The sequence below is a fragment of the Callospermophilus lateralis genome, chromosome 5 (assembly GCF_048772815.1).
Source record: "Callospermophilus lateralis isolate mCalLat2 chromosome 5, mCalLat2.hap1, whole genome shotgun sequence".
In the NCBI taxonomy this organism is placed as follows: domain Eukaryota; kingdom Metazoa; phylum Chordata; class Mammalia; order Rodentia; family Sciuridae; genus Callospermophilus; species Callospermophilus lateralis.
This window is the reverse complement of record NC_135309.1, coordinates 125,901,512-125,927,319: the sequence shown is the minus strand read 5'-3', so window position 1 is coordinate 125,927,319 and position 25,808 is coordinate 125,901,512. Positions and strand designations below refer to the sequence as shown.

The window sequence follows — 25,808 nt, the reverse complement described above, 5'->3', positions numbered from 1 at the left end:
GAATGTCCCTCTCCCACCCTATGTACCAGGTGAACTTAGATTCAACTCAAATGTCATTTTTCTGTAATCTTCTTTGATTATCTTGACTACCCTTCCCAAGAAGAATGGCTTCCCCTCACTTGTTTCCATAGCATTTCTAAACTCTTCAGCAATTGATCTTATCACTCCATGGTGGCCTTGCTCTTTGTTTTGTAGATCTGCCTGGTAGATGGTGAATACTTAGGTGACACAATTGTGCTTTCATTCTTTTATTTATGGAATACCATCTACAGCCTCACCTAGAAGAGGCAAGTCAATCATGTCAGAAAAACAGAATTCCTGGAACTTGTAATTTCTTCTATATTAAAAATCATCATTATCAGGTGTGTGGTGCACACTTGTAATCTCGTATACTCAGGAGCCCAAGGCAGTATGATCACAAATTTGAGGACAAAGGAAGTAAAATCATCATACTATACTGACACAACCACATCAATGTTTATAGTAGCTCAATTAAAATAGCCAAGCTATGGAACCAACCTAGGTGCCCTTCAACAGATGAATAGATAAAGAAAATATGGCAGACATACACAATGGAATATTCCTTAGCCATATAGAAGAATGAAATTATGGCATTTGCCTATAAATGGATGAAACTGAAGACTATCATGCTAAGTGAAATAAGCCAGTCCCAAAAAAAAACAAAGGTTAAATGTTCTCTCTAATGTGTGGATTAACAAAGGAGAGTGTGGAGAGGAAGTATAAAAATTCATTGGACTAGACAAAGGGGAACAAAGGGAAGGGAGAAGGGATGGGGATAGGAAAGAGAAAATGAATTGGACAAAACTTTCCTATGTTCATACATGAATACACCACCAGTGAAACTCCACATCATGTTCAACCACAAGAGTGGGATCAAAATTGTAATGGGTTGCACCCTGTTCTTGTATATTATGTCAAAACACACCCTACTGTCCTGTATATCTAAAAACAACAAATAAAAATATGGAGGACAGTTTGGGTGATTTAGTGAGATACTGTCTCTAAACCGAACAAAATGTTATAGATGTAGTTCAGTGATCGAGTATTTGCCCAGCATTTCCTCAAAGGCCTTGTGTTCATTCCCTAGTAAAGGAAAAAAAATATTATAGCAATCTCTTTCTCTTACTTTGATCCACTTAGCTAGAAAGAACTTCTATGTAGGGACTTCCCTGAGCTCCTCTTGGAAGCTTTTCATGTTTTCACCTCTCTACTTAACACTTAACGTTCACCTCTGGTTTTCTTCTTTGCAGGTGTTCACTCACCTTGCTCCATTTTTCCTAGCCCCAATTTCTAGCCCTTGCACTTCTGCAAAAACGAAATGTTTAAAGTGTGCTGTGACCTCTCCTACCTTTGCATTTTTGTTCTTGGGTCTTTTGTTTATTGCAGCATCTTCTATGGAACAAGAAGCCACCTAAAGACAACCTGTTATCTTTGGCCCTTTATCTGTTATCTGTCAATTTTACTTCTGTTTCTGAAGACTTGTTTACTTAGGAAATCATCATCTATCTTTGAATCATTTCCATTTATGTCCTCTCCATAGTTACAAAAGGTGAAATCTGACCTGAGCTAAAATAGTGCCGGAAAGGTCTGAATTACAGTTAACTGAGATTGCAGTCTGCATTCACAGCCTAACTTATCACATGAGAAGCATGTTGCAGGTCAGAGCTTTTGTAGCCTCGTTTGATAAAATGAAATATATATTGGCCAGACCCAAAGTCTGAGGTCTTATCACATTAAGTAATTGTGAATCTTACAGTAACATGGAAAACCTCATGGCTTTACAATGTCATCAGTTCCCAAAATAAAAACATTGGTTTTGTAATGTTAGTCATTGAAAGAAAGTCCAGAAATTTAGCTCACGCTAGACATTAAAATTTAGGCACTGACGTTGTAACTCTTACAACAAAAGGTAATACTATAATTCTAAGTGAATGAATAATCCCTTTCCTTTATAATTATTTGATTCAATATATCTCATAGCTACTTTAACTACTTCTGTTTCTTAAACTCCTGTGTCATTTAAGACATTTATCAAAGTCTTAAATGTGACTGGATTTCATGACAGAATAATCAGAATGGCCCCCTCTCCACAATTTATGGAATGCCCCTTTCTTTTATATGTTCTTACATTTGTCCCTTCTTTTTTTCCTACCCCCCAAAGGGTGAAGTCATTTAGGTAATTCATTCATTTAAATTCAGCAGATATTTGTGAAATATTCAATTGATCACAAACTATGCTAAGTGTCATGGGCAATAATAATAGCCTGTAAAATTTTGTCCCTGATCCCAAAAACATTTCCAACTTTAAAATGAGGTAAAATCAGCAGGGTTCTGTGGTGCATGCATGTAATCTCATCGATTCAAAGGCTGAAGCAGGAGAATTGCAGGTATGAGACCTGCCTCAATTACTTAATGAGACCCTAAGCAACTTAGTGAGACCCTGTCTCAAAATAAAAAATAAAAAGGGGTAGAAATTGAACTCAGTGGCAAAGCAAACCTAGTTTCAATTCCTGGGAGCTAAAAAAAAAAGTAAAGAAAGGAAAGAAGGAAGAAAGAAAGAAAAAGGAAAGAAGTGAAATGAAGTAAAATCATATATTTGAATAAATGCAATACATAATGATATGTCATAAATATGATAAAGATCATGAAAGCAAAACAATTAATTGACCTTTAAAAGTAAGTAACTCCTATTGTAGATCAATGTTTTCCATACTATGCTATATACGGTGTGGAATATATTTCTCACAAAATATTCCCTAAGAAAGAATAAAATACATTATGTCTTTCTTCCAATTCATGATTCACAATTCACACTTTCATATTAAAGACCCTGAGAATATTTTCAAAAGAGAGCAGTTGGAGACAGGAATAAGAGAAATACTTTCTCTTTTGCACCATTTGAAATCTGTGGCATTTTTATATAGATGGGGGGAAGTGGAGAGAGATGGGAGGGGTACAGGGATTCTGGCATAAAGATACATGTATAACTGCTTTACTTGCTGTTTCCAAGATAATTCCATATGAAATTCTCTTCTAAAACTATGCCTATTAATATATGAAGGGGTGCTAGAAATCCCTGGGGGAAAAAGAAAGGGGGTATTAGTTTAGAGAGGGGGGTTATCTGAAAAAGGATTATAGATCATATACTTGAGTGGAAAATTCAAATAAGTGTTCCAGACTTTTTGTTTGTGAAACAAAATCCATAGCCTGATTTTGTGCCTAATTTATGCTATAGCCTGAATCAACTCTCAGGCTTGTTTGGTTTTAGATTGTCATTAGATGCCTGTGTCGTCTGTTCTACCTAAGAAGTTTAAACCAAATCTCCCCAGGAAGTAAACATGTCCCTTCCAGTTATCTCTGAAAAGGAACTGTCCCTTCTCATGTGACTACTTACTCCTGCTTTGTATTTCTAGAGTCCATGGTAACTGTGTTCACTCTACTGATGCCTCAGTTCTCTCTTTGCCATTCTCCCCTAAAGAATGTCCACCTCAGCTAGGCACGGTGGTGCACACTTGTAGTCCCAGCAGCTCAGGAGTCTGAGACAAGAGGATGGTGAGTTCAAAGCCAGCCTCAACAACTAAGTGAGGCCCCCTGAGACCCTTTCTCTAAATAAAGTATAAAAAAGAAAAAAAGAGCTAGGGATGTGGTTCAGTGGTAAAGTGTCCCTGGGTTCGATCCTCAGCAACCAAAAAAAAAAAAAAAAAAAAGGCTACCTCTAATCCAGTTGCTTCTTTTAGCTGCTATCTTGCTTATTTCTTTTCATGTAACAATATTCCTGGAATCTTCCATGTGCATCACTCCTTAACAGCTCTCCACTTCTCTCCCCTGGACTTTGTATCATTCCAGTGCAATTGACGACTTCAGATCAAATGTGATGATTACTGGTTGTGCCTCTCTAATTTTTGAAAAATGGCTTAAATTCATTTAATTATCATCCTTGAGATATTTTCCAGCCTTAAGAACACTTTGTTTCCTCCCATTGTATTTTTATACTGAATTACCTATTATTTTTTACCTAGCTACCTTATTCTGGAAGCTGGATCTCCCTCCTCCATGAGGCTTTTCAATGTGAGACAATGAATATGCTCATGATTCTCTTTCCTCCCACCACCTCACAATGTGTCTTCAGTACCTGGTTCACTTTTTATCTTTAATTCTCATTTGATTCTGCTGCATATATCCACATTATACTTGTATCAGTCAATCAGTAGTTGTATCTACTTTAAATTATAAGCTAAGGTGGGACTGAAACTATTTCAATTGATCTGGGTTTCACCAATACTCAGCACAGTATTACATGTGTTTTTTTTGTGTTTTGACCCTTTTCCTGTAATGGAAATTAATAAATGGTACCCTTTTCTGGGGACGACTCACAGCAGGCCTTATTCCATCTGGTTTCCTAGGAAACGAGCAGCCAGTATCAGCCAGGGACTTGCACTGGATGTTATTTCCCTGAGACTTGGGTTTTTCCTCCCCCCCCTTTTTATTTCCCACACTTCTCTTTAGCTCTCTTTTTCTGCTTATTATTATTTCCATGTGATATCAGCTTTACTTGTTCATGTGAAGTGTTACAGTCATCTAGTTGGAATGTAAGAAGGTCAGCTGTGAGCAGCAGAGCAGCAGTAAGAAATAAAAGAATACATAATAAGTATGGCAGAGTCCATGCTCTTTACCTCTGCCTTCTGCCTTGGAACTCACAATGTAGCAGAGGGCTAAAGTGTGCTCACAGATCAGTTGTGAAGCATGCACCACTCACAGACAAATCTGCTTCAGAGTTCTGAGAAGATGAAAGGCAACATGGGCTACGACCAGGTGGGGGGAGTTTTGTAGAGAAGTAGGACTTGAATTAAATCTTACAAAATGGGTAGAGTTTAGCTTAGTTGGAAGGAAAAGGAAGAGCATTTGGTAAGGTGCAGTTATTCCTGAGAAGTCCTTAAGATGAGGGTGAATAGAGAAGGTAGGACCAGACTCATGGGAGAAAAACCAGATTTTAACATTTTTTGAAGGAACCTTGTATTTCAAGAAGCAGCTTGAGGTTTTATTTGTTTTCTTTTAAATTAGAATAAAATGTTCTCTTTTAAATTATATTTCAAAGTCATTGAGGTAGGCAATGGAGTGATTGGAGGTTTTGGAAGAGGGAAGGGATGTGATGAATACAGAATGTCAGACTGAATCTTCCAGTAATATATGGAAAAAAATGAGGAGAATGGAAATGGAAGGAAGAAGATCATCAGAGGAAAGACCAACATTGCTGTGGTCCAAGTTCAAGGCAATGGTATGTGGCCTGAGCTAAGGCAGGAATAAAGGAACATGGATGATAGCTGCCTTAAGTTCCATTCTCCAAAAGAGAGAATTGAACACTCTGAGAGGATTCGCATGTTAGTTATTTATTAAGGAAGCAATTCCAATAGAAAATAGGAAGGAATCTGGGGAATGAAATTGGAGTAGCAATAGGGGTGTGGTTTCAGATGAAGTCCAGGCCTAAGCCTAATCTAAAAGGGGAGCTCCAACTCGGGTCAAGGGGCAGGTTCTTTGTTCCTTGGATGCAGGCATTGCCTGTGGGGAGAGTGAGAGGTGGGGCGGGGAGAGCATTCCTTGGCAATTCTGGCTCTTTAAACATTTGGGGCAAAGCAGTTCAGGAGTCTATTATGTTTTGGATGTGAAGTGTATCCCAAAAGCTCATATGATAATGCAGTGGTGTTCAAAGGTGAACATATTGGATTGTGAAAGCTGTAATCAAATCAGTCCAGCCTAGTTTGAATGGACAAGGTGATAATTATATGCAGGTGGGGCAAGCCTGGAGGAGGTAGTCACTAGGGGTGTGCCCTGGAAGGGTTCACCTTTTTTGTAGTCCCTTCCCATCCCTATGCCTCCTGGCTGCAGTAATGGAGCAGCATTCCTCCACCTTGACCTTTTACCATCTACACTGCCTCATTTGGGGCCTAGAGCAATAGAATCAGAAGACCATGGACTGGGACTTCTGAAACCAACTGTGAGCCCCCAATAAACTTGTCATCCTCTAAGTTGTTCATATCCAGGTATTTTGTTCATGGCAACAAAAAAATGAATAACACAAGTCTAAGGGCAGTCGGCTGAAGAAAGTCTCAGGTGGAGTAACTAGAAGCTAAGTATACAGGTGAGATGAGGGAACCATCAGCCTTAGTTTCTCCTGTATCTTAACATCTACAAAGGATAAGTTTGTAATAGAGAATAGAAGTAAGACACATGTTAGGGAGAGAGGGAGGGAAATAGATAATATAGATAGATAATAGATTGTAGATGGAGATGTAAAATATAAGGGACTGATATCTAAAACTTAGCAAGGTTTTAAATTTTCACCATTCTTAGTGTTATTTATACAGATAATGGAATAGTTCATAGCAGCCTCTATAAGATACATAAAGCATGTTGTGTATATAAAGTATTAACATACATCCAGCTCAAAGCAGCCTTGTTTGGTTGTCAGGGCTCCACCTCCCCTCATGAGCTCTCTTCCTCAGGTATAAGTGGGATGGTTTCTTTTTCCTGAGGAGTTAACAGTTTATGACATAAATTTGACTAAAATCAATAAATGGGAACAAAGTACACTCATTTGTACAAAGTAGTAGGACTGTTGGGCAGTACTTAAATGTGCAACCCCATTCAAAACCTATGGTCATTAATTTTAAAGGGAAACCAGTTGTGTGGCATTTGCATAGCAACCATTGGTGTCACAGAAGAACACTCAGAGAAGAAAGTGGGATTTAACCAGACTTGGAAGTTAGCCAAGTGAGTTAATGGAGGGGAAAAAAGGTTAAGAGAGTTAAATTGTTTCAAGTAAATGATTATAGACATTGGACCATGAAATCTAGGCTAAGTACAAAAACAAGTAAGATTGATGAATTTATTTGAGGTTTTGCAGTCCTGATGTGGCCAAGAAATTGATAAATTGGGTGTTCTCAGTAAATGAGCTGAAGTAAATCACCAGAAAGAAGAACATGTGAAATTTAATTGGTTGGCTGCAGTTCTTCCAGATCACAAGGTCAAGGATAAGACCTTGCAAAGGATGGCATAGGTAAGCTAGAGTAAAAAAGCTGAAGAAGTCAAAGAAATGAGAGACAACAGTGTCCAGTAGACTATCCAGGTAGATGCAAAACCTTTCAAGAATAATGGCTGGAGAAGAAGTGAAATTTTTCAAATATTCTTTAGCCTCTTGCTTAATCAAATAAAAACACAGGGAAATAAAAAAACAAAATGAACTCTGCAAGATGTCCTGAATGGATGAGCAATTAACTTCTACCACATTATTTATTCACCTTAGGACCTAGGATTAGGTATAATGATTATCTTGGAGACAAAATCATTTCACTTTTATTTACACTGAACTTTTAGATACCAAAAATAATGTGAAACCTATATGGATTCCTCTTAATAATTATCCAGTGTCACCCAAGTTTACTAATCAAAAGCTGGTAAGGACACTGGAGAAAAACATTTAAATCTATGAGGAAGGGCTGGTTGTGGTGACATATGCCTGAAATGCCAGCGACTTGAGAGGCCGAGGCAGAAGAATTGCAAGGCAATTTAAGGAGGCCCTAAGCAACTTAGTGGGACCCTGTCTCAAAATAAAAAATAAAAAAGCACATCTGGGTTCAATTCCTAGTAGGAAAAAAATTATATGCAAAAGATAATAAAAATAGCCATCACATTTAATTATAGATCAAGAAAATAACATGAATTGGTGGCATGGATATTTCCTCATGAATTTTTTGATGCTTTATGTGTTTAGTTGGTGTTATCCTACCTTGTTCTCAAAGGTATTCTGGTCATCTTTGTTCCAAATAACAAATGGCTTGGGACAGATGGTAAAGGATATTGGGTGACAGGTATGTTCATAGAAGAACAGAGCTAATCTACTGAATAGATTGTGTTTTCATTCAGTTTATAATATACATCTCATTTTTCACTTACATATATTTTCTAGTTCTTTCTTATTATCTTATACACAACTAAGCATCTTTAAGGGAGAATTCATGTGCTCTGCTTCTGTTTAAAATATCATCCATTTGTGTTTTATCATGTACTCCAGTGTATCTCAGCATCTCCTCTGATTACTACAAGGGAGCAGGGGAAGTGACTAAAGAATGGAGGGTTTTCAGGGGCACATTTGAGGAGGAGTAGAGCCCTGGGATAAATAATAATAACCAGACACTCTTATACCCCTTCACTATAGGAAGTGAGTTTTTAAAACTGTGTCTTCATTTATGACTCTGATCATATAGCAACTTACTTCTGTTACTATAATTTGAATAAACTAGAGAAGAGAGTAAAATGAAAAAAATAATTTAAAATATAGCACACTATTTTTATTTTTTAAGCCTGCCAGAATCACTCAGGAAACATAGTCGAATAGATAAACCAGTTTTGTTCTTCAGGCTATTCATACCCATAGAATGATTATGATTATTGCTATTGAAGAAGGATTTCTGCACTGAGAGATTTTCAGACCTATCTAGGAGGCTGAAATGTGTTATATATGACCTTCAGGTTTAAACTGGAGAAAACTGAAAATGAATATTACCAGATGCATAACTCATGGTGGTTTGGTATTTCAGGTTGGAATTGTACAGTATGGAGAAAATGTAACCCATGAGTTCAACCTCAATAAGTATTCATCAACTGAAGAGGTACTTGTTGCAGCAAAAAAAATTGTCCAGAGAGGTGGCCGCCAGACTATGACAGCCCTTGGAATAGACACAGCAAGGTATTTGAATAAAAACCCGAAGTAAAAGACTATACAAAATAACTGCTCATGATGTTGCCCTCTGAACATTTTCCTTGGTGATATTTAATGACCTATTGTTTTAAATTAGATTTAGAAGATTAGCTACTAGAGAATCAAGCTTTTCTATAATGCAATCTCACAACCCTTCTTACCTTTTCCCAGTATTAAAGAAACAATAATTGATTGGATGGAGAATCAATTTTTTAAAAGCACGTAGTCTATTGCATCATGTTCTTAAGACTTAATGCTAGTTAACAGTTTCCCATCAATTCTTTGCTTTCACCTTCTTGGAATCTCAACCTAAAACAATGGATTAAAATGTAATCTACTTCTCTCTCTCTCTCTCTATCTATCTATCTATATATCTATATCTATATCTATATCTATATCTATCTATCTATCTATCTATATATATATATATATATATATATATATATATATATTATATATATTCTAGTTTGTCTATATATTTTTAGTACTTGATTTAGGATTATTGAAGCTGTCAGGTAATAATTTTTAAGAAGCCAAATTAAATATTGTCTTATTTGAAATTATTTTCAGTGCTGAGTTTGAAAGAAATGAAAAAGGCTTCATCATTTGTACTGCTTTGTGTCCTTCCTTTCTTGCTTTGAATTCTCTACAGTTTCCATTCCTTCCTTCTTCCTTTCTGCAGATTTCTTCATGGAGAACACAGAGCACACTGTCCTCTCTTACAAATGCTTACAAACGCACATTTTATTTCTTGCCTTTCCCCCAATTTCCTCTAGTTCTTTTCTCTTGATATTGCTCCCCTTATTACCGTCCAACCTAGAAAGCTTCTAAACAAAAACTGGATAATACTCAATTCAAATCTAATAATAATGAAGAACCCTTCTGTTCAACTGCTAGACTTTACCTGATTTTGAAGAGCTAATTGCCCAGGGTCATTTGCCTGTCAAAAATCAGTGTCATAAAGAGATTAAAGTGGAGATTAATATGGAGACTACAAAGAATGGGTTAGGATAGTCAGATATTTAAAATTTCATGTGTAGCTTCAGTCTCATAAATGTTAGGAAAGCATGTGGGTTTCGTTACATGGGTTTCAAGAGAAAATAACCACCAACAGAAGGAATCATTTTGCATTTACCTGCCTGTGGGATCACCAATCTGCATGCACAGTGTGCATATATTTAGGTGTCCTGAATGTGCCCTCTTTAGTAACTGACTAAATGTGACCACACATTCAAAATAAATCCAATTGTTCTTTGAAAACTCTGAGCCTGCAAAGAATTGTGCATTTTCCAAAAGCAATCACTTAAGAATGAATATTCATCTTTGAAACTAATTGAAGAAATATTCTGACTGCTTTTTTTCTGCATAAATACCACTCTAAACAGTATGTCTCTGTATGGTTTTTGCCTACATGCTTCACAAAGAGTCTGTGTATAGGACACAGAATTTGTTGAATTTTTAATATGCACTAAAATTTCATAGTAATATTGCAGCACTATTTTTCTCACACATTAGGTTTTCATATTTATGCATATTTTAAATTGATTTTTATTCCTTTCAGGCAAGGTGAGGTGCAAACAACATTTTAAATTTCTTAGAATCCATTATCTTCATTTTCAGTGGCTCCCAATTCAAAACACCTTTTAAAATTTTCATTTCTTCCTATACCAAATATTCATTCCTGATAATAGGAATTACGCTTTTTAAATATAAGGCTAGATTTTCTTGCCCCAAAGAAAGTAACCTCCCTGGGATATTTTAATTCTTAAAGGAGTTAATTTCCTTGGAATTAATTTCTAATTAATTTATTAATTCCAAGAAAGAACATTGGATTCTAGTATTTTGGAGACAAGGACAATTTATTAAGGAATATATTTGAGATAGAAAGTATATACTCAGGAGCTTTGTCAGTGGACACTCTTCTATTACATAAATTCAGCCCTGGTTTCAGAACAACCAGATTTTCTTTAAGAACAGTCTTTTAATCATCTCCTTTAACTGCCATTCATTTAGTTCAGTTATGATCTTGACCTTTAAGAAAAGTAGCAATCTTTGGCAGTCCTCTAAGGAATTAAAATTACAAAAGGTTCGAATTCATGATATCCATGTCCAAACTTCTATTAAGGCCTAATTTTTGGCATCTGTTTTCACATTTATTCATATATTTAAAGAAGTCAAAAAATATTTTTGTATAGTAAGTTGAAGAAAAATTATTCATATATTTGTTAAAGATGATGAGAAAGACTTGATTCAAGAGGGACCACTGTTTTTTGTTTTTTGTGGGTTTTTTTTTTTGTTGTTGTTGTTTTTGTTTTTGTACCAGGGATTAAATTCAGGAGCACTCAACCACTGAACCATATCCCTAGCCTATTATGTATTTTATTTAGATACAGGGTCTCACTGAGTTGTTTAGCACCTCGCTTTTGTTGAGGCTGGCTTTGAACTTGGGATCCTCCTGCCTCAGCCTCCCTAGCCACTGGGATGACAGGTGTATGCCACAGCGCCTGGCTTCAATGGAGGTTGTAGTAGCTAAGAGATATTGGGCTCAGCTTGGAACACAAAAACTGTGGAGCAGAGAAGAAAGTCAGTGAATGGAAAATTACTCTGAGGAAATAATGAGGCTAGGGTAAGTCTTGCTAGACTGACTCAACATGATTCTTGCTGAAGGCAGGTGAAGAGTAGAAAAAACTCTTTCTATACTCTGAACTTTCAGTGCTTCAGTTTCAACACCAGATGAGTAGGTTCTTTTTCACACTGACCAATTCTCTGACACCAGCTACAATTTACTTCAATTCTGACATCAACTAGAGTTTGTGCAATTCCCTACATCAATGTCTCAGTCCCATAGACTTCAGGAGCCAACTGTAATCAGTAGATTTCCAGATTACCCACACCTTCTGACCAACTTTGCTATAAATCAGAGGTTCCTATAATGTCATTTTGGGTTTGATTATTTGCTAAAGTAATTCACAGTACTGACAAGCACTGTTTATTATAAAGTTATACAACTCAGGCACATCCAGATGCAACAGATATCCAGACCCATATATGGGGGAGGAACCCCTAAGTTTCCATGTCTTTTCTGGGTGTACCACCTTGCATATGTTCAGCAACCTGGAAGCTCTCTGAACAATAGCTCAGGGGGTTTTATGGAGGCTTCATGAGGTAGGCATGACTAATCAGTCATTAATTCAGTCTCTAGTTGTCTTCCACTTCATAAAGAATGGGGACTGGGGCTATAAATTCCAAGCTTCTAAATATGGTTTTGTCCTTCTGGTGGCCAGTTCCCATCCAGCAGCTCACCAAGAGTCACATCATTAGACCCTCCTACCACCCAGGAAATTCCAAGGAATTTGTAATTATGTGTCAGGAACCAAGGGCAGAAGACATATTTCTTACTTACTAAAAGAAAAACTTCAGATGAATTAAATTTAACAGTGCATTTGAACAAAGAATGACCCATGAATCAGGCAGCACTTAGAACCAGAATAGGGTCAGATGACTCTGCTTTAGCAGCTTCAGTTAAAACTGGACTGCACAGACCAAGGACAAAGCTGAGGGTGAGAGCCTGGTCTAGAAGAAGACTCAGAAGAGTTTGATTTAATTGTGATTGAAGAGAAAGATTTTGTGAAGGATACCAGGTGGAGAAATACAGTTAGCCATTTTTTTCGTTGTTTTGGAAAATTTAATGAAAAGAAAGAATTTAAAGAATAATAAATGAAATCTTATGTATCTATCCACATGGAATTGACAATTGTCAACATGTTGTCATATTTGCTCTAAATATAAAAAAGAAAAATAAATCACTGTCCACATTACCAGATCTTTGCCCCTGATCCAAGATACCTACTCTTGTGCTTTTCCTGTGGATCCATGGCAGGACTCACAGGAATCCTGCAACATTTGGAACAGTAGTTTATGAGAGGTGCTTCTTTGGCATATATATCCCTAACTGCAGCTTTGCATCCTTATAATCAGAGTAAAATATTTAAAGGCACATTTAGTGCAATGATTGTTACACTTTATTTCAAAACCTAAGAAGAGTATATTATGAAATCCTTTCATTGTTTCACTCTTTATTAAAGTATATTCCTCTCTTCCAAGACTCCAGAGAGCAAAGTGAGTTGAGTAAAAGGAAGTAATAGATGGGGAAAAGTATTCATGTGTTTTTGTGTGTGTGTGTGTAGAATACATAAAAAGAAACAAAAATTTGTCCATTTTCTCTATTGTCTCTCTCCATAAATGCTTATTGAATTAAACTAAAATTCCTTTCTTTGTGGTTAGGTTACTTTTTATTTCTCTTCATTTCACCTCCTCTCACTCCACCTTTAGTGGTTTGTGTTATAAAACCTAGTTCACCCACTTCCTCCTTTTCCCTATAACCTTGCCAAATTTGCCCCTGACAGACCACCAACCTCTACATTCTTTTATTCCTCTTGCACACTCTGGTCATGCTCTCCCTTTGAAATTTTCAAAGAAAAAAATACTGCTGCAATTTGTATATGGCCTAGGTGGTGATTAGACGAGTGGTGATTAGCCAAATGGTGACGAACCACATGGTGTTCGTCTGGAACATCTCTGAAACCATTACAAACAAGGATCCTCATGCCTCCTGGCTTGAAAAATGGCTATTGATACAGATTTGGGGGAACACACCAGCTATACAGAGTGCTAGTGTTTCAGTTTGCTTTTTCGCTTTGCTATCCTTGGGGTGGTGTTTATCAGCTTCCCTTCCCCTGTGCTCACTTCAGGAAGGAGGCATTCACTGAAGCCCGCGGTGCCCGAAGGGGAGTTAAAAAAGTCATGGTCATTGTGACTGATGGAGAGTCCCATGACAATCACCGACTGAACAAGGTCATCCAAGACTGTGAAGATGAAAACATCCAACGATTTTCCATAGCTGTAAGTACATGTTCGCTAGAGATGGTTTTCAAACTCTGGTGTGAAGACAACTGTGAGCATATTGTGGGAGTTTTAAGGAAGATCACACACAGGGTTGGAAAGGAGAAACTGTCAAACTTGAAGGTAAACTGTTGGGCAAGATTAGGTCCTGCTCTGTCCTGTGTCCTCAGTGCCCAGCTCAGTGCTGGGCCAATCAAACACTCAACACACAGTCATTGGAAGAAATGAGGAAAGAAGAAAGGAGGAAGTGAAAGACGAGTGACTCACCAAAACTTTTGACTTTGGTGCCCTTGTTCTGCTTGGCACCCTTCAGAGAGGAGGAGGAGGGGTAATGGGAAAACCTGATGGGGGAAATAAAACCAAAAGGCAAGGTTTCCCACACACCCAACAGGAAGAAGGAAAAAAAAAATACAACAAGAAGGCAGGGAGAGAATAGCAGGAGAAAGAAGGATAGAAATAGGGAGGGGGGAAAAGAAGGTGGAAAGGAGAGGAAGAGTGTGGGCAAGAGAAAAACGATCTAGGGAAAGAGGCAGGAAAATCAAAAGGAGAGGAAGGAGGGAGAGATAAAGGGGAAAAGGGGAAGGAGAAGGAAGGAAGGGAGGGAGAGAGGGAGGACAGACACTGAAGATATACTAGTAATTAACCCATTGCCTACTAATTAATAATTTATACTGAAAGTTAATAGACTGAAAACGGGGGAGATGGTTTTTAAAATAATCTAAGTCACAATGATATCTTCATAGCTACAACTCTTAGTCAGTCTGTCCTGGGACTTACACCAACCTAGATTATGACATTTCCTGGAAGTGAGCAACAGAACAGAAGGGAATAGAAGGGTGGGCAGGGGAAGAGCAAAAGACACTATACAACACCTGTGTCCTAATTCTGTCTTATCTGTATACTGGCTGTGTGGCAAGTGGACAAGCCACTTAATACTCTGAGCTTCAGCTTCTTCATCTGTAAAATAGGGTAATGTTATTTCTCTCCCCTGTCCCAGGTAAAGAATTGGTGAGGGGCTAGGGTTGTGGCTCAGTGGTAGAGCGCTCACCTAGCACACTGAGGCACTGGGTTTAATCCTCAGCATGACATAAAAAAATAAAATAAATATATTGTGTCCACCTACAACTATATTATATATATATATATATATTTAAAAAACATAATCAGTGAGATAACGATTTTGAAATGTAGCAGAGTGTCATTCAGAACTCGATGCTCATCATTTTTAAAAAAGTTTGCAACTGTGAAATGATAAAATCATAAGTGCTTTAAGTCCTGGGACAATCAGGGAGCTAAATTGTGTCCCTGTATGAATATGTAAAAACAAATCACATCATTATGTACAACTATAATGCACCATTAAAAATGTGGGGGAAAATTTTTTAAAAAGTCAGAGAAAATATTCAGAACTCTAAGAGTTCAGCCTACTCTATTTTTCAAGAAAATCCCTTTTATTTATAAATAATAACCAAATATTAGTCACCTTATTTTTTTAGCAATCAGTGATATCTATTTCTGTTCTTTCAAAGTATGAACATTGTAGAAAGGGAAGAAAAAAATTCATCCATGGATAAAAGTTTCTGGACATAATTGATTCACTGTGTCCCAGGGGTAAGGTATTCCTTATTTTATAACTAAGATGACCTGATTATGAACAACTTCTGACAACAAGATTTTATTATTTTATTTGACATATAAAATATAAAAAAATTAGAACATCTATTACTTCTCTCATTTCCCCCTCTTGTTACTTTTACAAATTTTCATTTGCCAATTATTGTTGAGTCTTTGTTACCTCTCCTGTTGCTACAATGTACCTATTTTGATTGCATTCATAGTTAAAAAGAATTCACAGGACCCAGCCTTCACTCAGAGAAAATGTCCAAATGGTGGTGACATTTAGAGTCTATAGCTGATCCCTTTAGTCTGCAAAGCCAGTACATGCCCAGTGTGTCCCCCGGGCTTAGTTTCAGAGGTGGTGTCATTTGTTCTTCTTCCCCCAGAGGATAAGGACTGGCATTCCAGGTGTCACAGATGCAGACTCTGAATAGTACTGAACATCATCAAAACTAACAGCACTAGGAAAAATTGACTATAAAGAAAATATCAATAAATGACTTCTTCATTTCAAATGAATCTTGCATTTTACATCATATATGGCTATATTTTCAGTATTTTCTGCTATTAAACCACTGCTTCCCTTTGGTGGATCCCTAATTGATAATTCCTAACATATTGCCTCTCATCTAGTCAGAAACAGATCTCATAATTCCATGAATTTCATGGAGAACCATATATTCATAAGTTTTTTTTCTATTTTAATCAGTGAATTATTATCAGACTGTGCTCAAAAGTGGTATAAATAAAAACATAAAGGAAAATTTCACTTAGCAAGAATCATTTTATTATTTTTTTCTAATGCATGTTTCTTTTTCCTAGTGAAATATGTTTTGTTATTGTGGCTGGCATATTATTTGGGCTAAACTCAAAAATAAAACAATTCTTTTACTTCCTTTTATTTGTGCATTAACACAGAAAGATTTTAGGATTTCTCAAGATCTATATATGAATAAACCTAAAGTTCTGCTTCAGTCATTTCCTGAATTCATCCTTCTACTCCATCTTTTTTTTTTTACCCACCATTTGATAGGTTTTGCCAGGAAATAGATTCCAAAATTATGGGCTATTGATAATGTAAATTCTCTGTGTCAAAATTGTGAACACTTCCTGTCAAACTTTCAAATCTGGTGAGAGTACTTTGCTGGATTTGTGTCCTCTACTCCATAGTCTGTTTCTGTCACTTGAGAGTGTTAGACTTTGTTAGCATGGGTCTGTTGTATAGATTCTAAGTCTAGAAAATAATAACTCTAAGGTGTATTTCACCTACAGCTTTCAAATAAAAAGGAGACATCAGAAAGGATCCTAGAATTTCTTCTATTTTTTTTTATAAAGACACCATACTTTATGTAAATGAATTGTACACTTTACACTTGACACATCTTCTTACCTCAAGGAAATTTCAATTCTGAATGTCTATTTAAGGTAAACATTAGCAGAATTTCAAATGTTTGGGCTTGACATATTTTAATTGAGCAATTCAGAGTGCTGTTTTTGAAACTTTCTTGTTCATTGAAAGCTGTGTTTTTACAAGCTAACAGACCCTTGGGTGAAGAATCAAAATATGTTTCTATTTTTTAAAATCTATAATGTAAAATAGTTAAAAACAGTTTGCAAGTCACAGTGACTTCAGGAATGCTTTTCTTCAAAACAGGTACTCCTATATTGTATATATTATACCTTATTTTTATTCTACAAGCATGTCACTTGAGCTTTTCTTTTCTATTGAACTTTATTCACTTGACTCTGTCCTGTCACATAGACAATAAATGTCTGATAACATTCACATCTCAATTAACAACCTCAATCATGCATAGTACAAAATTCATTAGATTTGTTTTAGATGTATTTTCTTTTTTAATGTTTCTTTTTTAGTTATATGTGGACACAATATTTTTATGTGGTACTATGGATCAAACCCAGTGCTTCACAAATGCTAGGCGAGCACTCCACCTCTGAGTCACAACCCCAGCACTTATATGTATTTTCATAGATGATTATCAATTTATAAATGAAATGGAAGTTAATGGGTGAATCCAACAGGCAAACTAGAATATGCTAAATAGGAACCAGGGAGGAACGATGGGAGTTTTTCACTCTAGCATATGTCAAATAACTTATAAGACTGAATTAGGTAAATCAGTAGAGACTCAAAGAGCCTCACATAATTCAGAATATATATGAATCTAAAAGAAACCCATTAACAACAAAAAGATTGACAAAGAAGAAGAAGAAGAAGAAGAGGAGGAGGAGGAGGAGGAGGAGGAGGAGGAGGAGGAGGAGGTAGTTGTTGTTCAACATTGTGTTTAGAGAGGAATACCATGGATGTAATGTTTCTTCTGAAACTCGAAGACTTTGATTTTCTATTTGACTCTGAGTCGTATGCTTCCCAGATATGATGAGATACCTCTTTGTAAGAAGAGCATCTTGATAATTGTTTCTAAGTGAAAGAGAAGATTTGTTCAATGTAATAAGAACAACAGCCATTGGCTTTCACTTATTGAAGCAGTTTTCTAGTATATTCTCCACTAATTCTCTTCCTCCATCAATCACATAGCTAAAGTGGGAGAAAGTGTCAGTGGTGTGTTTTTAAATGTTAACAGCTACTATGTTTAACACTTTCTTTTCAACAAAGTAGACAGGGAGTTAATTTTTAATTTTTGATGTGATTTTTAAGCTTCTGGATGAGACCTTCCTAGCTAAAGTCTAGATACCCTAGCAGAGAATGATTTCAAAAATTAAAAACCTACCTAAATGGTAAACTGATTACCTTAGAGCTAGCTCCCATTTTCTTTAACAGCCTGCCTCTTAAAAGTAGCTCTTCTTCACAGATATTAGCACATTACACCTTGTAACCACCTTTAACAGGTACAGGAGCTAGGAAAGTGATTTTCTGGGGTATCAGGAGTCAGGAAGTTGTCATGAAGTCCTCTACTGTGGATACATGTGGCATTTCTCTGTGCTAGGACCTGATATTCCCGAGGGAAAGGGGCAAGGGCATTACTCAAGCAAAGGGAAACAAATTAGGAACAAATCTACTGCCACCTTCTCTCCAGTAAAGAACATTCTCATAGTCTCACATTAGCACATAGTGTGATTAACCGTTTTTCTTTTATTAGGAAACTGATATTTTTATTGTAAAAGAACAACTTTAAAAATATATTTAGGCAAATGTAAGGAGGAAATACCCAAACTCCTATTAGACATAAATTTTAAAAATAATAGATTATGGTACAAAATTTTCCAATTTCTTAATGTCCATATAGTTAGGCATTTTAAAAAATAGAATTTGATCCTATTTATCTTTATATTTAGGATTATAAACTGGTTTGCATTTTAAAATTTACATATTATTTTAAAATATTTTTCACTAACTTGAATATTTTCATATTCAAATTCAAAATTCTAAGAAACTTTTACAAAAAAACTGAATTCTAGACATAAAAAGCATAAACCTTAAGCAAAAGTTGCTCAGTTACACTTCAAAATTAAACAATTCTGCTCTTTATACAGTTAAAAAATGAAAAGACAACCCATAGACTGAAAAGAACTTTTGCAAAACATATAAAGGGCTTATATAGAGAATATACCTAGAACTTTCCTACTCACTAAAAGGAAAATAAAACTAACAACCCATGTTTTATAATGGGCAGAAGATTTGAACAGATACCAACTAAAGAAGAAACACTATGACCGATAATTACATGAAGGACTCTTAATATCATTAGTCATTAGGAAAATGCAAAGTAAATAAAATGCTTCTATACACCAATACACTAAAACAAGTGAATAAAGACATACTGACAATGCCAAATGTTGACAAGATTGAGAGCCACTGGATCTCTTTTACACTGCTGATGGGAATGGGAAAGCCCAGCAATGATTCTGGAAATTAGTTGGCAGGTTTTATATATATATATATATATATATACATACACACACACACACACACGACAGTAGAATGTATTTTGACATATTATATGTACATGGAATATAACTTATTCTAATTAGGATCCCATTCTTGTGGTTATACACATGATGTGACACTTTGGTGATGTATTAATATGAACATAGGAAAGTTATGTCTGATTCATTAGCAGTTGGTAGTTTCTTAAAAGTTCTAGTTGCTGTAAGACTCAGCACTCCCATCTCAGCCTATGTTCAAAAAGACCGAGGTGCAAAAATTTACAGCTTGCTTTATTTTGTGGTATCTTGTAACTGAAAACAACCCCAATGTTCTCAATGAATAAAAGGAGAGGCATCCAGGCAGGGGAGTTCCATTCAGCAATGGAAAGGACTGAACTGCTGATACACACAGCAACATGGATGGTTCTCAAATACATGCAAAGTGAAAAAGCCAGACAGAGAGGGATGTAATTTCTAACTATGACATTCTGGGAAAAGCAAACCTATAGGGACATAAAATAGATCAATGGTTGCCTGGGGTAGGAGTGGGAATAAAGGAATTGACCACAAAAGGCAAGAGGCAACTTTTTGGTTGATGGAAATATTCTATATCTTGAGTTCATAGTAACACAACCATATTGATTTGCCAAAACTCATGGAATTATCCACCTAAAGAGCATGAATTTTACTATATAAACTGTATTTCAATAAACCTACTTTCAAGATAAACTAAATGAGAAAATCTGCTTGCATATATCTAAATAATTATTGTTAACCATAATAGGTATTCATGCCTCCCTTTCCTCTTCATAAAATAGAATGCCTCTGACTTCAGCATTTGGTTTCAAAAAGAAATGCCCAAATTTCTTATTTTCTGGGTTGCTGACTTAGATTATGACTTATTCCAATATCAAGCAACTTACTTGCTGATTGATTTTGTCCCGCAGAAGAGAATGTCTTTAACTGGAATGATTCAGAGACATTCAGAAGCTAGATATTACTTTTGAAGTATTAGCTTTCAAAGATATAGCTGTTAATAAATATGAACACATGAATGAAAGAGAAGACATTTTTGCTCACATATGAAATTGTCATTTATGTTTTCCTACACTACTTGCAGTGTTTAATAGTTAATATTAGACCACATATTCTGAATATTATTCTTCTTCCACAAGTATGGAAATACATAAAGATTGCACTACACTAAGATACTCTGTGTTTTTGTTTACTGACAATATGTTTGAGATCCTCATTGAACATACAGAAGTCAAATATGTTCTTGCCATTTTTGTTGTGTCTTAGATTCTTGGCAGCTATAACCGAGGAAATTTAAGCACTGAAAAATTTGTGGAGGAAATAAAATCAATTGCAAGTGAACCCACTGAAAAGCATTTCTTCAACGTCTCTGATGAACTGGCTCTCGTCACTATTGTTCAAGCTCTGGGAGAAAGAATATTTGCCCTGGAAGGTATGACTATTTCTCCTCATCCTGCATGTTCTCTCTACAATTCAAACTCAATGCAGTCGAGTTTTTGAATGTATTCCTAGCATGTCACAAATACGTTTTCACTGTGCACGGTAGCTGGTTGTTTCATATAGCCCTGTGTCTATTAGTAACCATCTGTATAAGAGCATGATAGTGCTGTTAGAAGAGCCTATGAAGACAATGGTCAGTGTAGATGTGCAAGAACAAAAATGTGCCCGTGTGCTGTTCCTCTTCTGTGACACAGGTCTAGACTGTGAAGCCTCTAGCTCAAGTTTTGTTTTTTTTTTTTCCATTTGTTTCTTTGTTTGCTTCCCTCTCTTTGTTCTGCTGTAATGATTTCTTTGTTCATTTATTTTTCTCTGCATTTAGCTTCTTGAACATTTTAATGGTCTTCACAGAGAGAGCTCTGCCTCGAGCCCCATGGTGGTGAGACTTCAGTTCACTGAATTATGTTGCATATTTGTAGAATTTTCTTTGATTTCTCAGTGCTCAGGATATTGAGTCACAATGATCCCTCCTCTGCCTTAGATGGGGGATGTCAAGTAACAGATTACTTTGGAAACTAAAAGTCTTCAGAAATGTTATTCCAGGCAAACTGGCATAGCCTCCTTCTTCACATTCCATGATGATCTGGAGTCTCAGAGAACATGCCCTGCTCCCCACCTAGGAGGAGGAACCACCAGAGAATTCTTTTTTTCCTTATTCTGCATCCAAGTCCAGTTGACCCTCTTTGTAAGGAAACATTGAAAATTGTGGTTTCTATTTCATAAAAGTAGAAATCTAAAAGTTCCCTCTCAGTTTTCATGATATCAAGCAAGACGTAAAATGGGAATGAGGTGTTACTGGAAAAAAGGTGGGTCATTCTTGAGTTCCCAAACATGGGAATTTTTAAATTCCCAGCAGAGGCTAGAAAAATGCAGGGAAGTAACTAACACAGAATATTAAACTCACAGAAGAAAAAGAAAATGATCTAAAGTAATGGCTTTCAGACTTCTTCTGAACTGACCCATGATGATGAATATGTTTTTCTTTGCAACCCAGCGCACATATATATGTGCATTTAAAAATAAAACCAAGTTTCACAAAAATAATTCTAATTATATGAAATGCACTATGATAATTTCTGATCTCTTTCATTTTACTCTATTCTCTCTCAACAGCAACTAAAAAATCCTCACCACACTTTTCCTGTAGACTTCACAATTGGGTCATAATCAGTACTTAGAGAGTTTGATTTACAGATAATGGGGATTGACAATGTAGGCAGAAATGTCTCCCTTTTTCTCTGGCTCCTTTCCCTTTGAGCCTTCAGAGAAAGGACTCTAGAATTATTCATTAGTTTGAAGTTGCACTTGCTTCTGAGGGACTCAGCTGTCCAGTACTCTGTGTACAAGTCATTTTTATGTAACTTCGGTATTTCCACAGCCATCATAGTGTCATTTATCAACAGTCCAGGTCATAAGTTTGCCTGGATTTAAGGAAATATGTTAGGCCTTCTGAGTTATTCTGCACTTTTAATTTTTAACAACCATGGGCCAACAAACAATCTGTAAAAATAACTTAATATTTATCAGTCATATTAGATAGCTAAATATATAGTAGCATTTCTATATATTTTCTTAAGTAAGCAAGTAACTATAAACTAGTACAGGCAGAAATGAATCCCAAATCCTCGGGGGTGGTGGGGCTCAATTTCCCTGAAATGACATTTTCAGGTTGTTTCTAGCCTACCCACACTATACGTAACAAGTCCCACATAGGAGTGCCCAGTATATTTCAAGAAGTCTCTATATGTAAAAATAAAAAGTGTCTTATAAGGAACTCCACAGACTAAAAACATCTTCCACATCTTTGTTGTTGCATAATTAAAGCTAACCAAAACCAGTATTTTGACTAGATTATTTCTTGTTTTTTTTTTTCATAATGAGATCAAAAGTGGCCTTTTTCCTTGTTACTTGGGAAACATCCATTTCCTGTCAACATTTATCTTCTCAGGGTAAATAGCTACAATTATGAAGGTCCTGCTTGCCAAGCACAATGCCACCTAATGAGGCACGCATGCCAAGTTCTTGCCTAATGAAACAGGAAATGGTCTAACGTCTCCCTCTCCTATCAAGGGTTGGGGAAAATGATGCAATTCCTAACCAGAAACTGTGCAGGAGTCAGAGTGGTTAGCTCAACACCCAGAACAGAACAGGGAGCGGTTCAAAGTCAGAAGCTCAGAGAGAGAGGACAGGCTCTTACGTGGTGCCAATATGGCTGGTGGAGTGTCACACAGCTTCTCTCTCCTGGTTCTCAGCTTCAATAAGAGCAGCACAGTGCAGGCTGCAAACATGCACAGTTGGCTGCTGATTTCTTACTGTTGGTCTTGCAAAGATAAGTGAGGAATTGCCTTTGAGCTCTGTCTATTAGAATACATGTTTAACTTGTTGGGTGTGGTGGCTCATGCCTGTAATCCCAGCAGCATGGGAGGCTGAGGCAGGAAGATCAAAAGTTCAAAGCCAGCCTCAGCAACTTAGTGAGGCCCTAAACAACTTAGTGAGACCCTGAATAAAAAAGAGGACTGGGGATGTGGCTCAGTAGTTAAGTGCCCCTTGGTTCAACCCAAAAACAACAGCCACAACAAAAAACATGTTTAACTTAAAGTCATTGAGAGGGCAATAAGTGCAAGAGATTAAAACGATAGATTTGAAAAATTCTTAATGATTATTCCATTAGTCTAGTCCTATAAAAGGCAATTACTAATGGATTTGTTGATAATTGACACCAGTAAATAAATAGTAAATGTGTTTCATTTCACATATTTGATTATTCTCATGCCTCAATGGGAGGGTAGACTGACTTTAAAAAAAATTGTTATTTTAAACTTATCTTTAAAGCCAAATGAATCAGTAACTCCCTACTGGAAGCAAGTAAATCAACATTCCCTTGGTTCCCTCAGGAAATTGTAGCTTTGGGTTCCTGAGTATTTGAGAATAATTTGGGAGTATTGTACTTAGAGAGAATGCTCTGTATTTTCTCTGCATTTCAGTGAAGCATTTCAAAGTGTGCACTGGATATTTGAAATGTACATGATCAGGCTGCATGTAGCCTAGAGCCCTGTTAAAAAACTCCTCTCCTGATCTATGAGCGATACCTATAACCAGAGATATAATAAATGCAAACTATGCATTTAGGGCCAGTTTTATGGCCTGAAATGTGGGTGGGACTGGTGGAGCTAGACTCCTCTTTAAATACGTGAATGAAATTTTTTCAGCCCTGTAAAATATCAAGTAAGTTTAGCCTACGCAGGATTCCCAGGTCATAAAGATGAAAAAGGCTTCCCGCTTCTGTAATGCAACTTTAACCAGGTGAACCCAAAGCCACATAGGAGTGTGCTGCAGTGTAAGAATGCAAGTTTCTTCAGTCTTCCAGCAAGGATGGGGAAGCTATTGAACGAGAATGGAGCCAGGAGTTGGTTCACAAACCTGTCTTCTACTCAGCTCAGCCTAGAAATTTTGGGTTGATAAATGTACTACTGAAAGTATCTGAGATGTTAAAAGTTGTGGTTGATAAGATATCAGGCTTGGGCTAGGGATGTGGCTCAAGTGGTAACGCGCTCTCCTGGCATGCGTGCAGCCCGGGTTCGATCCTCAGCACCACATACAAACAAAGATGTTGTGTCCGCTGAAAACTAAAAAAAAAAAAAAAAAATTAAAATTCTCTCTCTCTCTCTCTCTCTCTCTCTCTCTCTCTTTCTCTCTCTCTCCCCCCCCTCTCAAAAAAAAAAAAAAAAAAAAAAAAAAAAAAAAGATATCAGGCTCTACTGGGTCTTTGGGTCCTGCAAGTCAGCAGTGCACTAAAAGGCATTGTTGGTTACTTATGGTGATCTTTTCCTATGTTATAGCTACATCAGACCAGTCAGCAGCTTCATTTGAAATGGAAATGTCTCAGACTGGCTTCAGCGCTCATTATTCACAGGTATGCTGATCACTTGGCAGTAAATGAAATACCTTTTTGCTAGATTACCTCCCCTCAAATTAACACCCAGCCATCAGTATTACAAGTTCTACTTGTGGTTTCTGGCATGAGCAGTTATACAGACTGTGAGGATGTTTTTTAATCCAAGTAGGAAAATGACATTTCACAGTCTTATTATTAGGAAAACATTGTCTCACACAACTCATTATATGTTACTAATAATTGTGAACCAGCTAGTCTGAGCTTTGTCTTATATAATCACATATCTGGCTAAACAAAATACTTAATTTATTTGCTTCAGACATGAAGTGAATCTTTTTCTCAGTGTTAATTAAGATAATGAAGAGTCTTGCAAGAATTCCTTAAACTTCTAAGATTTAGGATTTAGGATACCCAAAATAAAGCAAAAAGGCAAGATTAGAAAACATACCATTTGTAGTTAAATATTAAACATTATTGCTTTTTCTATTTGTGTATAAGGACTGGGTCATGCTTGGAGCAGTAGGAGCCTATGATTGGAATGGAACAGTGGTTATGCAGAAAGCTAATCAAATCATAATACCTCAAAACACAACCTTTAAAGTTGAATCTTCCAAGAAGAATGAACCTCTTGCTTCTTATTTAGGTAATGTTTGAATGCAATTGACAGAAGGTTATTTTTTATTTTTTAAATGTTTTAATCTTTAGCGCTATTTGCTTGCATTTCTTTAGGTGCAAACCATGTAGTGAGAACACCTCAAAGAATTAAGTATTTTTAAAAATCCATAAAAGGTTTCATACTTATGAGGAGCCTTAGCAAGTTGAAGTTTCAGAACCTGGAGGTCAATGTTTCTCAGTGGGACCTTGTAGTTCAGGGAATGATTCAGGCTATGTGCACTTTAAGAGGTCTCTTTATGCCTGGTATTTTCTTTAAATTCAAGAACTATGGACAGAAAATGAATAGGTAGAAAAAGAGACCTTAACTTCTCTATTCTGAAGAATAGATTCCCATATTCTCTTAAATAACTTTTACCATTAGTTTTTTGTATATAGTTTTAATTTTTAAAAAGAGAATTTTAGCTTGGCACAGTAGCTCTTGACTATAACCTCACAGCTACTAGGAAGGGTGAACAAGAGAATCCTAAGCTCAAGTTCAGCCTGGGGCAATTTAGCAAGACCCAA

At 36.4% G+C, this 25,808-nt stretch overlaps 1 protein-coding gene across 1 annotated transcript in view; it reads left to right on the top strand.

Moving 5' to 3' along the window:
- Itga1 (integrin subunit alpha 1) overlaps positions 1 to 25,808 on the top strand; it is a 151,108-nt gene that overhangs the window by 77,262 nt on the left and 48,038 nt on the right. The window contains exons 7-11 of the mRNA XM_076857298.2: positions 8,616 to 8,764; positions 13,528 to 13,678; positions 20,504 to 20,669; positions 24,574 to 24,647; positions 25,128 to 25,272. Coding sequence (XP_076713413.2) covers positions 8,616 to 8,764; positions 13,528 to 13,678; positions 20,504 to 20,669; positions 24,574 to 24,647; positions 25,128 to 25,272 — 685 coding nt within the window. The remainder of the gene's footprint in view (positions 1 to 8,615; positions 8,765 to 13,527; positions 13,679 to 20,503; positions 20,670 to 24,573; positions 24,648 to 25,127; positions 25,273 to 25,808) is intronic.